Source organism: Myxocyprinus asiaticus, chromosome 29 (genome assembly GCF_019703515.2).
Source record: "Myxocyprinus asiaticus isolate MX2 ecotype Aquarium Trade chromosome 29, UBuf_Myxa_2, whole genome shotgun sequence".
Lineage (NCBI taxonomy): Eukaryota > Metazoa > Chordata > Actinopteri > Cypriniformes > Catostomidae > Myxocyprinus > Myxocyprinus asiaticus.
In genome coordinates, this window is record NC_059372.1 from 35,195,747 (window position 1) to 35,213,427 (window position 17,681).

At 37.4% G+C, this 17,681-nt stretch overlaps 1 protein-coding gene across 2 annotated transcripts in view; it reads right to left on the reverse strand.

Annotated features, from left to right (window-relative positions):
* LOC127419948 (PHD finger protein 20-like) overlaps positions 1 to 17,681 on the reverse strand; it is a 38,274-nt gene that overhangs the window by 13,265 nt on the left and 7,328 nt on the right. For both annotated transcript variants that reach the window (XM_051661804.1, XM_051661803.1), the window contains exons 3-12: positions 13,394 to 13,565; positions 13,197 to 13,281; positions 8,463 to 8,539; positions 7,825 to 8,371; positions 5,522 to 5,623; positions 5,011 to 5,145; positions 4,868 to 4,927; positions 3,844 to 4,092; positions 2,522 to 2,692; positions 2,295 to 2,390 (exon numbers count right to left, since the gene is read on the reverse strand). In XM_051661804.1, the coding sequence (XP_051517764.1) occupies positions 2,295 to 2,390; positions 2,522 to 2,692; positions 3,844 to 4,092; positions 4,868 to 4,927; positions 5,011 to 5,145; positions 5,522 to 5,623; positions 7,825 to 8,371; positions 8,463 to 8,539; positions 13,197 to 13,281; positions 13,394 to 13,565 (1,694 nt within the window). The remainder of the gene's footprint in view (positions 1 to 2,294; positions 2,391 to 2,521; positions 2,693 to 3,843; positions 4,093 to 4,867; positions 4,928 to 5,010; positions 5,146 to 5,521; positions 5,624 to 7,824; positions 8,372 to 8,462; positions 8,540 to 13,196; positions 13,282 to 13,393; positions 13,566 to 17,681) is intronic.

The window sequence follows — 17,681 nt, forward strand, 5'->3', positions numbered from 1 at the left end:
ACGTACAGCGTTGAGATTGCCTGCAATGACAACAAGCTCAGTCCGATGATGCTGTGACACTCCGCCCCAGACCATGACGGAACCTCCACCTCCAAATCGATCCCGCTCCGGAGTACAGGCCTCGGTGTAACGCTCATTCCTTCGACAATAAATGCCAAATGTCCAACCATCACCCCTGGTGAGACAAAATCGCGACTCATCAGTGAAGAGCACTTTTGCCAGTCCTGTCTGTTCCAGCGAAGGTGGGTTTGTGCCCATAGACGACGTTGTTGCCGGTGATGTCTGGTAAGGACCTGCCTTACAACAGGCCTACAAGCCCTCAGTCCAGCCTCTCTCAGCATGTTGTGGACAGTCTGAGCACTGATGGAGGGATTGTGCATTCCTGGTTTAACTCAGGCAGTTGTTGTTGCCATCCTGTACCTGTCCCGCAGGTGTGATATTTGGATGTACTGACCCTGTGCAGATGTTGTTACACGTGGTCTGCCACTGCGAGGACGATCAGCTGTCCTTCCTGTCTCCCTGTAGCGCTGTCTTAGGCGTCTCACAGTACGGACATTGCAATTTATTGCGCTGGCCACATCTGCAGTCCTCATGCCTCCATGCAGCATGCCTAAGGCACGTTCACACAGATGAGCAGGGACCCTGGGCATCTTTTGGTGTTTTTCAGGGTCAATAGAAAAGTCTCTTTAGTGTCCTAAGTTTTTATAACGGTGAGCTTAACTGCCTACCGTCTGTAAGCCGTTAGTGTCTTCACGACCGTTCCACAGGTGCATGTTCATTAATTGTTTATGGTTCATTGAACAAGCATGGAAAACATTGTTTAAACCCTTTACAATAAAGATCTGTAAAGTTATTTGGATTTTTACAAACTTATCTTAAAATACAGTGTCCTGAAGAAGGGATGTTTCTTTTTTTGCTGTGTTTATTTACATTATTGCACTATGGGGGAGTCCTGAGGCAGTTTGATTGTTCATGTGGAAAATGGCCTGAGGGTAAAAATGTATCTATTGAAGCTTTTTTTTCTTCTCTCTTTTCTCTTAATATTTTAGAATATGAACAGGCTAATTCTTTTGACTTTATTGTTTTATGCAAATCTGTTAACAGCCAGACCATGTTCTTTGCAATAAACAATCGCTATAACAATGTGCCGATTGGTTTATATTGATTGATTGCAACCTCTTGTGGACAGACGAGACAACTTTGATTTCAAAATCAGATGTCTTGTAGATTTTTCCCTCCAGCTGAAATAATGTCTTTAAAATTAGAATATAATTTGAACTTCGGTAATATTTCAGTAAAAAATATAAATTTAATTTCTCAGCCATGTTGACACCTTTCATTTCCTAGTTGAACAAATTTAAGTCCTCCTCCCCAGAAGTGAAGCGATCGCTCTATTGGTTATAAGTGCAATAATAAAGAACATTTTCCCGTGCTTGTACAGAGGTTGGGAGACTGTTTAGTATGAGCCAACACTAAACACAGCGGTCAAATATCCACACCTACTCCAGTGACAAGTCCAATCTGACCTGCTCGATTTCAACGTATGCAAAAATGTGTGCTTCACAACTTGTCATCTTGGCAGAGAATCAAAGACGGAAGACTTTTTTGGTGGCTACACATCAGATGTTTAAAGTGTCAATTTAAAAAATATGATGGTATATTTTAACATTTCAAAGGTTCAAAACAGAAGCACCAGACATCATATCCTGTTGCTCATATTCGTTGCTGGGTCCACAATTATGTATGCTTAAATGTGCACTCAGTAGAATGTTGCACTGACACTTAGCGGTATCCACAGTTTTCTTGAGCAACCACTGGGTGACGTCATGATGATTCTAATTGCCTGTTTTCCGTTTCTGGTCTCGAGATGCAAAAATAGGAGAAAAATGCACTATTCGCAGTCGGCCACGATAATTTATTTTGCGAGTAAAAGCGTCAAATTACAGGGGATTATTGAGATAAAGCGAGTAATATTCGACTTGGCGGTTCTCATGAATGTCCACTCAGCACCATATGTAGAATTAAGCAGCCTTTTCTCCAAGACTGATTTGACTAGAATCTTCATCTCATGCGAGTGTGCATCATTTTAAAAATATTTTTCAAAAATACTATTACACCCTTACTATTTCTTTGAAAGTTTTAGCAATTAGCAAAAAAAATAAAGAGTGCACCTTTAAAGTCTAGTGTAATGACCTTTAAAAGACTTGCAGTTACAGCAGACAAAAAGAGGGAGCAGCAGAGAGCCAAAGACACAGAGACAGACAAACACCACGGCACTGAAACAGCAATCTAACCTGACTTAGACTTCTTTTTCTTCTTCTTTTTCTTCAGTTTAATGCGCAAGAAATCCCTCTGCCGCTTCTCTCTCAGCCGCTCTCGTTCTTTTTGCCCTACAGTAATAAATTCAGAAGTGAAAATCAATCTCTATTATGGTCACTGACAGATTTAAGTAATATTCAGGAGGAATCAACGTGAGCATGTGCACAGAAATGGATGGAATGAATACAATGCTCTCCAATACCTGTTTCCTTGGCAACCCAGTCTCTGTCGTCATGCAGCGAGCGGTTGATGTGTTGGTTCTCTTTGCTCCTCTCGGCACCCAGTGTGTTCGAGCGCTGCCGGTGCATGCTGCCAGCAGCAGGGGGTGACAGAGTGTGGCCTGACTTACTATCACTCAGAGGGGAGGGCGTATCTGTGGGACAAAGAAAGTTTGTTTGATGCTGCAGGTGGGCTAAAGCAAAAAAAATTTAAATAATAATTCATCAAATTATCGGTAGTACAGAATACTGATCCATGTCGGATCTGTGGATTAGGCCTTGCAGCATAAATGCAATAGAATTGATCTGTTGCTATTATGTTGTTAATATTAATCAAACAACTATATTGATAAGAGAAAAATAAAACTTTTTTTACTGACTGTTTACTTGAATAATGGACCCTTTTAAAATGAAATGTGTCAAAGTTTATGAAAAAGGTCCTTTGGATAAACTTTAAGCAATGTTTATTAAATTGAGAAATATTTGAAGCTTAAGTGCCATTGTTTTAATTGAATTTGTTCATATTTATTTTGTTATTTACCTTTAATAAGTAATACAATTTCATTGGTATCAGGGCTTGACAGGAAGGATTTTGAGTTCAGTTTTTACCTTGCCAACATTTTCACTGGCCCATTCACAAAAAAATGATTAAATGTTAAGATTTATTTACAAAACAAATAAATAAAATGTTTACAGTATTTCAAATTAATAATGCATAAATTATGTAAAGAAGATATTCATTTATAAAATATATTAATATAATATTATACAAATATTAATATATATTTCAAAACATTTGGTTTTTAATTTGTAATATTAGCTGGACATTTTTGCAAGACAAAAATGGCACATGCTGCAAAATCTGATTGGTTTGAAATTCTTAACTCTTACTGATGCTTCTAAGACCATCACAAGTCACTGTTGCAATTTCAGATATTGTTACCTCGTGTTAAGTTTAATGAATTTGCAAGAACTATGTTCAATACATCACAGAAAACCAAATGTTTAATTTAGCAAGGAATTGAAACAGAAGTACATGATCAATGTATGTAAGATATAGTGACACTGAGCGACGGTTCCATCAACTGGCCCAAAACTCGCTCAAACTGGCCCTGGGTTAGCAGGCAATCCTCATTGTTGAGCACTGAGTATTGGTATCAAGCACTGAAACTTTGGTATTGTAACCCAATCAACAGATATAAATGGATTAAAAGGATCAACAACCTGAACAAATCAAACACCCACACAAACAAGAACATTCCACAAACATCCCATGTAAATGCTGATAGACGAAGTGTGCACTAACGTTGGGAAGCAGAGACTGTCCGGCGCCTGCGGGGTGTCTCCTGGCTGTGATTCTGTTTGTCTGAAGAGCGCGTCTGCACGCAGCGAGGGGGACTCGGGTCACTCTGTGCATGGTAGTACTTCATGTGGTAGTGCAGCAGAGATGCCTTGCGGAAAGATTTGAGGCAGCCTTCTATCTTGCACTTGAAGGGGTTATGGTCAAGCTCAATGGACAGGATAGGGGGCGGTTGATTTTTGATGACCCTGTATACTGAGGGTGGAAAAGGGCAAGAGGTCACATAATAGCAGATTTTTTTTTTTTTTTTTAATAGAAATATTTACCCAAAATGAAACTATCATTATATACTCATCCTTATAATGTTCTGTACTGTCCACACACAAACCTATCATTTGACTTCAGAAGACTTGGAATATAATGCACAAGTTGTATGGATTAATTTATGGAGTTTTTTAGTCCTATTGAAGCTTGACACGCGTGGTCACTATGAACACAGAAGCGATATAATAGGTGTGGGTGAGAAACAGATAAATATTTAAGTCCTTTTTTACTATAAATTCTCCTCCCTGCCCAGTAGGTGGCGATATGCATGAAGAATGCAAATCACCAAAAACAAAAGAATGTGAAAGTTAAGATTTATAGTAAAAAAAAAAAAAGAAAAAAAAAAGATTTAAATGTTGACCTGTTTCTCACACACCTATCATATTGCTTCTGAAGATATAGATTTAACCACTGGAGTCTTATGGATTCCTTTTATGCTGCCTTTATTTGCTTTTTGGACCTTCAAAGTTCTGGTCACCATTCACTTGCATTGTAAGGACCTACAAAGCTTAAATATACTTCTAAAAATCTTCATTTGTGTTCTGCAGAAGAAAAAGTCATACACATCTGGGATGGCATGAGGGTGAGTAAATGATGAGAGAATTTTAATTTTTGGGTGAACTATCCCTTTATTGCATGTGTGTGCATGAGAGAGAAGGGGTGTGTGTGTGTGTGTGTGTGTGTGTGTGTGTGTGTGTTTACTCACATGGCTCTCTGCTGTACTTGTTTGTCGTTGGAAGGTGAACTTGGTGTTTGAGTGCTGCAGCTGAGAAAGCAATGTGTCAGTTAGCACATCATAAATTATGTCTGCATAAATGTTTCATCAATGAACAGAATGAGGATGCATACCAAGCTCAGGTGTGGATCCTGCCTCTTCTGTGGGTGCTGCATTTTCTGCAGGACAAGTTGGGCCATCCTTATTTTCAGAGGCCCCCGGGACAGATTCTGACTTATCTGGTTTCATCTGGGATCGACCATTTTTGTCTATGGGGGGATCAGAGACAACTATATCCTGTGTGCTGGTGTTGAAAATTAATTGGGTAAATATCGTGAAGAAATATGGTTCATATTTAACTGAAAGGAGGTGTTATTTTCACAGTGACATTTCCATGAAAATTAAGTACATTTTCTTCAAATCAATTTACTTCAAATGTAATAATAAAAAAAACAAAATTACCATCCTGTCTGGACATACAATATCAAAAAGGCATAATTTTATGCTAAATATAATTAATTTTATTTTATAATGTTTTAATGTAATGAGACCTGGACATGTTGTTTTTGTGATTAGGAAATGGTATATTGAGAAGCTACTATATAAAGGAGGAGTTTGATAGATAGATTTGGTAGGACAGTAAACCTGCACTTGAATTGGCTCTGCTCCTTTTGGACGGTGGCATCTGTCCTGTTGATGCTCGTCTCTTCCTCAGCTCTGGACCGCTGGGCCGTTCCATGTCTTTCCCTGTGAGAGAGACAAGCAAACAACTCAGCAACAAAAGTTGCTTGAATCATCAAGCCTGTGTCTAGTATGCCATTTGCTCCACACCTTACTGACTTGAGCATAAATCATCCAACAATACATCACTTTCAATTTCAGTCCTTGCAGTACTTTCCAAAATGCTAGGTTACTAATGTTAACATGGTTAAAAATGAACCATTAGCGCTAATATTCGCTATGAGAGACACTCTTAAGACAGACTACTCATAGAAAATGAATAGGAGAAGTCACAATTTCAGCTATAAGAACAAAAGTCAATCACCTTATTGGTAAAGCCACCATCTCATTGTATTGCTCTACAATGTGCATACAAATTAGCTGAACCAGCCTGAAAAATAGTTATTTAGTATGATTTAAGCTAAAGAAGCAACTTTTATAATACATTTGTAGTCAGATTGTTTTGTTGATTTGAAATATGTTAATCCTAACAAACAGTTTTCAGGGTTCCAACGCTTATATAACAATGAATTCCCATGTTTTTTTCCATGACCTTTCCAGTCATTTGTGATTAAATCATTCAAATTAACACAGATTCACTGGGTATTGATACATATTTCCTGATTCGATTCCGATTCACAAGTTTTCCATTCGATTCTGATTCATTTGGGTATAGTTCAATTATAATGTCCAGTTTGCTTACATATTCAAGTAATTGTGTCAGCTAATGCTGTTAATTATACTAACTTGGTACATTGCAAGAAAATTATACAAATTGTATTTTATTATTAGTTTTTCATCATTTTGGTCACTTTTTAGCCTTTAAAAATTTTTTAAATGTCATATACTCCATCAAACAATTGTCAAAAATTGCAAATATGTTACATGTTTACAAACATAATTAGTACAATATCTACAAAGTATTTACACTGATTTGTAGATCAAGCGCTAAATGGTACTGTCTCTTTAAGAAGATCGGAGTCGACTGGCTTCGTTACCACATACGTGCTATGTGAATGGAATTTAATGTTTCTATGTTTGTTTTTGATTAAAAACTAACTCTAAAGAAGGTATTAAAAGAAACATTTTTCAATAACAAATGGATTGCGTGGATCTAGTCTTTGAACACACATTACACGGAATGAGTTAAACCAAATTTTCCTCTCGGCGCGCTGTGAAAGGGTCTTGGTGCTAAACTTCCTCACTAATACTCAATCACAGGTGAGTAAAATCTGAAAATTGAACAGCCAGTGGCAAATCACAGACATTTTTAGTCTCATAGCACAAAATGTGGCGTCATATGCGAGTGATTTACATGTATTGTAGAGGGTTGTACATGGAGTAAAAGATCTATCATGGCAATTTTAAGAATAGATATCCGGATCGTTCAAATGAAGATTGTGATTAAAATGGAAAATCTATAGTTTTACCCAGCCCTGTTCGCTAATGAACCTTTTAGACCAAATTGTGAATCAGTTTGGCAGATTCATTGAAAAGAACCAACTTCTGAAAAAATCAGGATGATTTGAGGGGAAAAAATACTTAAAAACATCCACGTTGATTTAGCCTATTACATCGATATGATGATCTTTTTTAGCTACAGCAGGGCAGATAAACATTTTAGTTTGCGGTGTAACATGGATGTTATAACTTGCATCATATGTGGATTTTATTTTAATTACGCACGACATTCAGCGCTCACGGATTCACGCGTCTCAGTGCATGTCTTATCAACAGTGCCATGACAACCCTACCCACTGAAGTTTGTGCAAGTCTCTCGTGGCAATAATGACAACATGGACCCATATAAGGATAAATATTAGAGGTAATAACTTTTCTACTATTTCCAGAATGATCATTTTTACTAAGCGGGTTTGTAATTTAAAATGCAAACAGTTTATTTGCGTTAATGTTCGATTTTAGACTATTTGCTAAAGCTATCCAGCCCAGAACAGTGAGTGGGAACCCAGAGTTATGGTGTTTTCAGTCTTTCCACATTCAAGCTGATAGGAGCTGTACTTGTATGTCTATTGCCTACATAGGAAATAGCTGGCATTACCAAGATGGCCACCGAGTGAACTGACTTGTCTTAAAGGGACTTTATCACAATACAGCAAATGCTGTCTGTTGGTATGTGGGTAAGGTTGAATCTCTTGGCTCTTGGAATTCAAACATGATGCAATAAAATATTAAATGGAACACCACCATGTCTTCCAACCCAAACTCACCATCTCCCATCCGACTCAATGTCCTTCTGGGCAGTCTGGGACTTTCATCTGACACGTCCTCTTCTTTCTTTTCCTCCTCGCTCTTGTCAACACCATTTTGAATTGCTTTAGGTTTCTCTTCCTCTTGTCCTCTATTCATCTCTTTATTCTCCGTTTTGTTCTCTTTATTCTCTGATTTGTTCTCTTTGCTCTCTGATTTGTTCTCTGATTTGTTCTCTGTTTTGTTCTTGTCTTCTCCATTTTCAAGAGGTTCTGTCCTGATTTCTTCACTGGGCAGTTTTTCTTTTTGCTCAGCAGAATCTGTCTCTGATTCATTCACTTTCTTAGTTGCTACACTTTCAGTCAATCTGCCATTCTGGAGTTTTCTAGACTCATCCATCACTGTGCTGTCCTCTTCATCCCTTTCTGATCTGCTCTCTCCATCCTGCCCAGAGGTGCTGTGTCTCGAACCGTTATTCCGGCTGTTGCCCTTCTCCTTGGGTTTCCATTCTTTCTCGTTCTGGTTGCCCCGCTTTCGTGCCTGCTGATTTGTCTTGCCACCAGAGCTCTGTAGAGAACAAAAACAAACTTATTAAACCTGATTCCTCAATGAACATCCTGATTTAATCATTGTTGGAGTTGAAGGAGTGACTTCTCACCTCCTTGTGGAAAGGCTTCACTTTAATCCCCTTCACGGTCTTCACAACTCCATCAAAAAACTTCACTGTGTAGAACCCTGTGACAAAAGCATACCTTTTTATAATGCTAAACACTTTCATAATGTAGCATTATTATCTATAATACATATCATGTGTAATCCAATATACAGGTGCATCTCAATAAATTAGAATGTCGTGGAAAAGTTCATTTATTTCAGTAATTCAACTCAAATTGTGAAACTCGTGTATTAAATAAATTCAATGCACACAGACTGAAGTAGTTTAAGTCTTTGGTTCTTTTAATTGTGATGATTTTGGCTCACATTTAACAAAAACCCACCAATTCACTATCTCAAAAAATTAGAATATGGTGACATGCCAATCAGCTAATCAACTCAAAACACCTGCAAAGGTTTCCTGAGCCTTCAAAATGGTCTCTCAGTTTGGTTCACTAGGCTACACAATCATGGGGAAGACTGCTGATCTGACAGTTGTCCAGAAGACAATCATTGACACCCTTCACAAGGAGGGTAAGCCACAAACATTCATTGCCAAAGAAGCTGGCTGTTCACAGAGTGCTGTATCCAAGCATGTTAACAGAAAGTTGAGTGGAAGGAAAAAGTGTGGAAGAAAAAGATGCACAACCAACCGAGAGAACTGCAGCCTTATGAGGATTGTCAAGCAAAATCGATTCAAGAATTTGGGTGAACTTCACAAGGAATGGACTGAGGCTGGGGTCAAGGCATCAAGAGCCACCACACACAGATGTGTCAAGGAATTTGGCTACAGTTGTCGTATTCCTCGTTAAGCCACTCCTGAACCACAGACAACATCAGAGGCGTCTTACCTGGGCTAAGGAGAAGAAGAACTGGACTGTTGCCCAGTGTTCCAAAGTCCTCTTTTCAGATGAGAGCAAGTTTTGTATTTCATTGGAAACCAAGGTCCTAGAGTCTGGAGGAAGGGTGGAGAAGCTCATAGCCCAAGTTGCTTGAAGTCCAGTGTTAAGTTTCCACAGTCTGTGATGATTTGGGGTGCAGTGTCATCTGCTGGTGTTGGTCCATTGTGTTTTTTGAAAACCAAAGTCACTGCACCCGTTTACCAAGAAATTTTGGAGCACTTCATGCTTCCTTCTGCTGACCAGCTTTTTAAAGATGCTGATTTCATTTTCCAGCAGGATTTGGCACCTGCCCACACTGCCAAAAACACCAAAAGTTGGTTAAATGACCATGGTGTTGGTGTGCTTGACTGGCCAGCAAACTCACCAGACCTGAACCCCATAGAGAATCTATGGGGTATTGTCAAGAGGAAAATGAGAAACAAGAGACCAAAAAATGCAGATGAGCTGAAGGCCACTGTCAAAGAAACCTGGGCTTCCATACCACCTCAGCAGTGCCACAAACTGATCACCTCCATGCCACGCCAAATTGAGGCAGTAATTAAAGCAAAAGGAGCCCCTACCAAGTATTGAGTACATATACAGTAAATGAACATACTTTCCAGAAGCCCAACAATTCACTAAAAATGTTTTTTTTATTGGTCTTATGATGTATTCTAATTTTTTGAGATAGTGAATTGGTGGGTTTTTGTTAAATGTGAGCCAAAATCATCACAATTAAAAGAACCAAAGACTTAAACTAGTTCAGTCTGTGTGCATTGAATTTATTTAATACACGAGTTTCACAATTTGAGTTGAATTACTGAAATAAATGAACTTTTCCACGACATTCTAATTTATTGAGATGCACCTGTATACAATCTATTCACTTAAAATGGTAGTCTATGGGGCAAGGCATTGCACCGGAAAAAAAACTTAAAATTAGAGCTGTCAAAATTATTGCGCTAACAACACATACATTTTTCTTAATCACGATGGTAACGCATTTACCAATTTTGACATTTTATGCAGCTCCATTTGAGTTCTAAAAACTGATATAGGGCAGAACCTTAGCGGTGTGTCCAGAGGAGACATTACACTGATGTACACACCAGTAACACAAGAGCGATTCAGTGTTAATGAACCATTGATGGAGAAAGGACCTCTTACAAAACAAACACAGATGGGACTTGTGACAAAAATAAAGAGCTCTGCGTTCTCTGTCATTTAATTACCACAGAAGCACGTCAACTCTTAACAATCAGCTAAAAGCCAACAACACAATAAATGGCACTGATGATGGACCGCTGTGTAGCTTGGAGTTCTCCTGTGGAAGATCTATCAACATGCCACTCAAAGTTCAAACAATGGAATTACCATGGTACCATATCTTTATTTATATAGTGTATATAAAAAGTCTAATACCATGTTTTGTTTTTTGATAGTGCTAACAATACAAACCACCCTAAACGACCTATGGCCATCTTAGATCTTAGAACTGAAGCCAGGCCTACACTATCTCTGGAGCATAAGTGTGTGCGAGTCCAGCAGGCTTCCCGATATTTAGATATCCAGAGACAGGAGAGTGCAGAGCGGGATCACTCGTGCTACTCTATCCGGCTTCTCTCGATATCGCGGGGTAGACCACATAACTTACGTGACCCATTTTAATTCTACTGAGAAGTTGTTGTTGTTGTTTTTTTTATCTTAAAGCACTATGGAGGAAGTCAAACATCTTAAAAGGCTAGACAGCCCAACATTTCAAACTCCACTGACGAGGAAAATAGCTACATGTGTCATCCACCAAAATAAAGGGTTTTTAAGCTATACAACATCACCCTTAATAAAAATTCTGATCGAAACCAACCGGCCATGTTTGCCTTCATATACTCAATATTCTCTATAGAGATTAATTAATTCACTAATGAAAACAATAAAGATTTAAGGAGTAGGTACAAACATTTTCACTAAAAGTAAAGTCCCACCTCAGTAAGGTGATGTATTCATGTACAGTCAGAAGAATATTTGTATTGTATTTGTAAAATGGCAGCATGACAGTATCATCGCCCGAGTCCTGTAATACACGAGCATCCTGCTGTCCGGACCTCCCCTGTATCTGCAGTAAGTACATAATCTCAGTAGAACAAACTCTTCATGTTCTGACTATACTCAATATATACTTTAAAATAAACAATTATCTACAGTTCTCAAAACATGTCCAACTTTACAGCTGTGAAGACGCTAATAGGCTACATAGCTTCTCAGGTTAGTCTGCTCAGGTTCTTCCATCGATGGATAAAGACTCAACAAAATAACTAAAATGCTTCTATTTGCAATAATTGGCCATCATCCTGAAACCCATAATCATTAACTGATAGGTGGAGAAGAAAAATATTGCCAATTCTGTGATCATTTGTTCTCAAGTTTCTGTCATTTGTAATGCTGCGTTAGTACATAAAATAACGATTGTTTACGCTTAAACGGAAGTTCCGCCCATATCGCCCGCAAGGCATCATGGGACTCAGGAATACTGTGGATAGAAATAAGGTGTTAATTAAATCAAGTCCGTTTAGTTTGATGTCCCATAGCATCTTGAATAAAAAAAATTAAAAAAAAAGGCAAATTCAAAATGTTCCAGATTTTCAGATGATCAAAAATAACTTGTATATCCAATGTATACATAACATGCAACTACATAATTGTGTTAAATATGAAATAGAGCTGTCAGAATTAACGTGTTAACACATGTGATTAATTTAAAAAGCTTAACGTTTTTCTTAATCACGATTAACGCAGTTACCGTTAATACAACATAAACACATGTTGGGAAGGGTGGAACATTTGTAATGTGTCCGCCCGGAGTCATTATACTGACACACACTTCACAACACACACACATGAGAGCCCTTATACCAAGGTGAACCTACAAGCTAGGCATAAAATAGCATAACACAGCAAGGTCATAGACATTCTATGTGTGGTACTGTTGTAACACACTGGACTAGTTGATGCCCTGACACGAATCATGGCTTCAAGATTGCTGTAGTTCTTTCAATTAGTCAATCTCCCACTTAGACTTTGGGAAATGTTTAATGTTACTTCAATTGGTGCTATTTTAGCGCATTTCTATTTTTATACTGTCAAAGGCCTTGTTTGGAAAAAGCTAATAAAGCATTATATTGTTACATATTGTTTTGTTTTCTTTCCTCTGATGAAAATAAATGCATTTTGACAGGAAAAGAAGTATATATAGTGTCTGCGATTAATCGCAATTAATTAAAAAACATTATGCGATTACATATTTTAATCAACTGACAGCATTACGTAATAAACCAACTTCACATGTATGGACCCAGGAAAAATCCTGCTAATAAACGTTACATTTTGTGTTGTTCTCCGTCTTAACTAATTAAATGCATGTAGACAGGAAATATACAGTCAAATTTCAGCACTTTCAAAATCTGCGATGATGATAAAACATTGCAATTTCCACATTATACACACAAGACTACCAGAAAACTTGAATTTGAAAAAGCCACCAAATTCATGATGCTGAAAATATAAAATTTTTATTTAAAATGTTAATTTTAAATATTTGGTATGAATTCACCACCTCGAACCTGAATTTCTAGGTGAATTCTCACAAAATATTTTCAAATATTAAAAATTAACAGCGGAATTTTTCCAATACATCAAATTACACTAAAATTCAAGCTCTGATGATTTTAATTTGACACAATAGACTGTTTATATAAAGCAAAATACACCCACACAAAATTACAGTGGTAAAGATTAACCAGGTTCATTGTATTGAATCTACGATATTAATAAGCTTTGTCCATATGTTTGGGAGTACACACCATCTTTGCCACGGGACAGGATCTTGGCAGGGTAGTACCGACAGTCTGACCAGCTGGCTAGAACTTTCTGGTTGACATGAAAGCCCTAAAAAAAAAAAAAAAAAAAATCTATATATGATCTTGACACATTATTATTACTCAGACTGTAACCCATGCTGACTCTGAGTGACTCAGCAAAGCTTGAGACTAGTACTCACTGGTGCCGTCTGCCATTCAGGGAGACCTTGTTTCCTCAGCTGGATTCGTTCCACTGGTCTGAGGTACGGACTGCTCCAGTCAAACCACTCATCGTAACGATGACTCCACTGCCTGTAGTGGATCAGAACCTTCTCGTCTTCATAGTCTATCTTCTCAATACTAGCTGCATACCTATAGATAGAAAAGAGATTTATTTATTTTTTTTTTTTTTACTTGTTTCAGATTTTGGAAGGATACAAATGACACCATTTTATAGACCTTTATGTGGTTGTTTGAGGAAACAATATGAAAATATTTTACTTTTAATAAACTCACACATGAAGTGTTTTGATGTATAAAATACTTTCTTCTATACCAGTTTAACATGCAGAGATGACTGTTTTTAAACACCATGCCAGCTTATATGGCTATTTTCATGGCACAATCAGGTTAAAATTAAATATACCTTTATAACATGTTCAAAATCTGACACCTATAAGCCATTCATAGGTTGATATCCCTGAAAATTGAGTCGCTATAAAAAATATTGCTCTTGTTTGAGTCTCCTGACACAGCAACAATGGCGTGAGTTTGGGGTGGGACTATCTGTTTGTCTAACCAATGATAGATGAGGAAGTCATTGGGAAACACTGATTAAAAAAAACAAAACAAAAAAATCTACTTTTGCGATTCCATTTTGTGTTGCTAGAGGTATAGAAATTACAAATATTATCTTTAAACAGAAAAGTACAAAGCTTTACATTTGCAGTATCTACTAATAATGATGATGCCTTTTCAGTGATGGATTTTCAGTAGGGGTGGGTAAAAATATGGATTATCTGATGAATCATGATCATCATATGAATGATCTCAGTACTGATTCTTAGATCCCAAGATTGATATTTTACTCTATGCAAAGTTAAGCACCAAGATACTTTCATTGTGTTTTTAGAGTAAAAGTTTGGTTTGACTCGTTATGTGTAATGTGTCCAAAGACGAGATCCATTTAATGTTGAATAATGTCTCTAGTATTTAGTATTTGAATTAGTAACGGAGGCTTGGGCATCTTTTGAACTAGCAATGACAGATCCTGATCCGTGGCATAAGAAAGTAGTTCCATGCACAAGTGTGTTTTTTTGTGACAGTCCTTAATTTTTCCTCATTCATTTATTTAATTGTTCATTGAACTGTTGTATAACAGCAATATCACACTCGCAATCGTGCTGTATGGCCTTAAATCAGCATGGCAGCAATTTAATGAGATAAATACAGTTGTGCTCAAATGTTTGCATACCCTTGGAGAATTGGTAATATATGTACCATTTTTAAAGAAAACATGAGTGAGCAGGCAAAACACATTTCTTTTATTTCTTATGGGATTCATATTCAACTGTAGGTTATAACAGAATGGCACAATCATAAAACAAAACATGGCAACAAATAAAAAAATGAAATGACCCCTGTTCAAAATTCTGCATACCCTTAGTTCTTAATACTGTGTATTGCCCCCTTTAGCATCAATGACAGTGTGCAGTCTTTTGTAATAGTTGTCTATGAGGCCCCAGATTCTTGCAGGGGGTATAGCTGCCCATTCGTCATGGCAAAATGCCTCCAGGTCATGCAAAGTCTTTGGTCATCTTGCATGAACCACACATTTGAGATCTCCCCAGAGTGGCTCGATGATATTATGGTCAGAAGACTGTGATGGCCACTCCAGAACCTTCACCTTTTTCTGCTGTAACCACTGGAGGGTCAACTTGGCCTTGTGCTTAGGGTCATTGTCATGCTGGAAAGTCCAAGAGCATCCCATGCGCAGCTTTCGTGCAGAAGAATGCAAATTGTCTGCCAGTATTTTCTGATAACATGCTGCATTCATTTGCCATCAATTTTCACAAGATTCCCCGTACCTTTAGAGCTCACACACCCCAAAACATAAGTGAGCCAACCCCATGCTTCACAGTGGGGATGGTATTCTTTTCACTATAGGCCTTGTTGACCCCTCTCCAAACATAGCGCTTATGGTTGTGACCATAAAGCTCCATTTTGGTCTCGTCACTCCAAATTACAGTGTGCCAGAAGCTGTGAGGCATGTCAAGGTGTTGTCAGGCATATTGCAACCAGGCTTTTTTGTGGCATTGGCGCAGTAAAGGCTTCTTTCTGGCAACTCGACCATGCAGCTCATTTTTGTTCAAGTATCATCTTATTGTGCTCCTTGAAACAACCATACCGTCTTTTTCCAGAGCAGCCTATATTTCTCCTGAGGTTACCTGTGGGTTTTTCTTTGTATCCCGAACAATTCTTCTGGCAGTTGTGCCTGAAATCTTTCTTGGCTTGGTATCAAGAGATCCCCGAATTTTCCACTTCTTAATAAGTGATTGAACAGTACTGACTGGCATTTTCAAGGCTTTGGATATCTTTTTATATCCTTTTCCATCTTTATAAAATTCCATTAACTTGTTACGCAGGTCTTTTGACAGTTCTTTTCAGCTCCCCGTGGCTCAGTATCTAGCCTGCTCAGTGCATCCACGTGAGAGCTAACAAACTCAATGACCATTTATACACAGACACTAAATGCAATTTAAAAAGCCACAGGTGTGGGAAATTAACCTTTAATTGCCATTTAAACCTGTGTGTGTCACCTTGTGTGTCTGTAACAAGGCCAAACATTCAAGGGTATGTAAACTTTTGATCAGGGCCATTTGGGTAATTTCTGTTATCATTATGATTTAAAAAGGAGCCAAAAAACTATGTGATAATAAATGGCTTCATATGATCACTATCCTTAAATAAAAGACAGTTTTTTTGCATGATCAGTCATATTTTCAAAATGAATGCCAAAATGTCACAATTTCTGCCAGGGTACTTTTGAGCACAACTGTATATAGTTTACTTTGCATGTGCTGCACACTTCAAATGTGAGCAGAGCATCAGCGAATGTTGTGCCAATACCGGCTGCACCGCACGTACCTTTTAAAGCGCCACCTTGGCTCATACAGGAAAAACACTGTCATGAGTATCGCTCTGTCTGTAGCAGATGACAGTGAACAGTGCACAAATACTTTGTAACAAGAGGCACATACAGAGTATATACTTATTTAATTAAATAGCTGGCTTTTGCAGTTTAATAATCACTTTGAGTCATGTAGCACCCGGCTTTTCCGGACTGAAAAGCTACCGTCATCACACAGAAACACTTGAAAATAAAAGCTGTCAAAATAAAAGCTCAATTTAAATGAAAAAAATTATGACAGAAATATATCACTATTGTAAATTTATGTAATATTCTGTAATGCTCAGTTATGCAGCACTTTATTTGACAAAATAAAACTCCAATGCTGTGAAGTTCTGTATACAAGCACTTCATTTTAGAGCTGCACGATTTGGACAAAAAGTCATATTGCAATTATTTTGAAAAATATTGCGATTTGAACTGCGATTATGATAATAAAAAAAGTGTTCATGTTTTTCACATGTTCAACTGCCAAAATGCTGTTTTCACACTTGAATCCTCTTAAAAAGAACCAAAATGAGAACTTTTTGATGAGAACACCCACAAACAAATACATATATAAACAGTGAAACAAAGAAAAAACATTGTCTTCTTCATATTCAAATTGTACCCATCCACCGTGTACCTGTTTTTGTCCATTTTGTGATAGGGTCTCAGCCCACAAATCATCATCATTAGTTTTTGAAACCCAGTCAACTTGAATATTAAGGATGCTCCAATCAGGATTTTAACATCGTATACCGATCTCCAATTTTCTTTTCATCATTTAACTTTTTATCAGCAGCTCTGTCAAGACTGGTTATATGTAAGCTTTCTGCTCAATATCACTGTGAACTGAAATTCCCTGTTGATAATACCATAGTTGTTGCCTAGTTTGTGCTGTCAAAATTACTGTTGGTTGAATGATTAAATAAACAAAATATTAAAGTTTACTCTACTCTTGGCCTTAAAAACAAGTAGGCTCATAAAAAAATATTCTCTACTATATATAAGATAGCCCTAAAAAATTTGGCTTAATGTCACAGAGTTGAACTGATAACACATTGTTGCAATTAAACTTAGTGAAATTTTGGTTAGTTTTTCACCATTTCATTTAATTTTTATTTATTATTTTATTATATTTCATTTACCAATGCATTACATTATAGTGTTTAAACATTTTATATAGATTTTCATTTTGTTGGATGTTGGTAATATCAGTTCCGCTTTCACTTATTGCCACTGGGAGTGTAATAAGGGCAACACAATCTCTTGTACAGATGACAGGAGAATGGAGGAATGTTTCTGGACTCTACAGG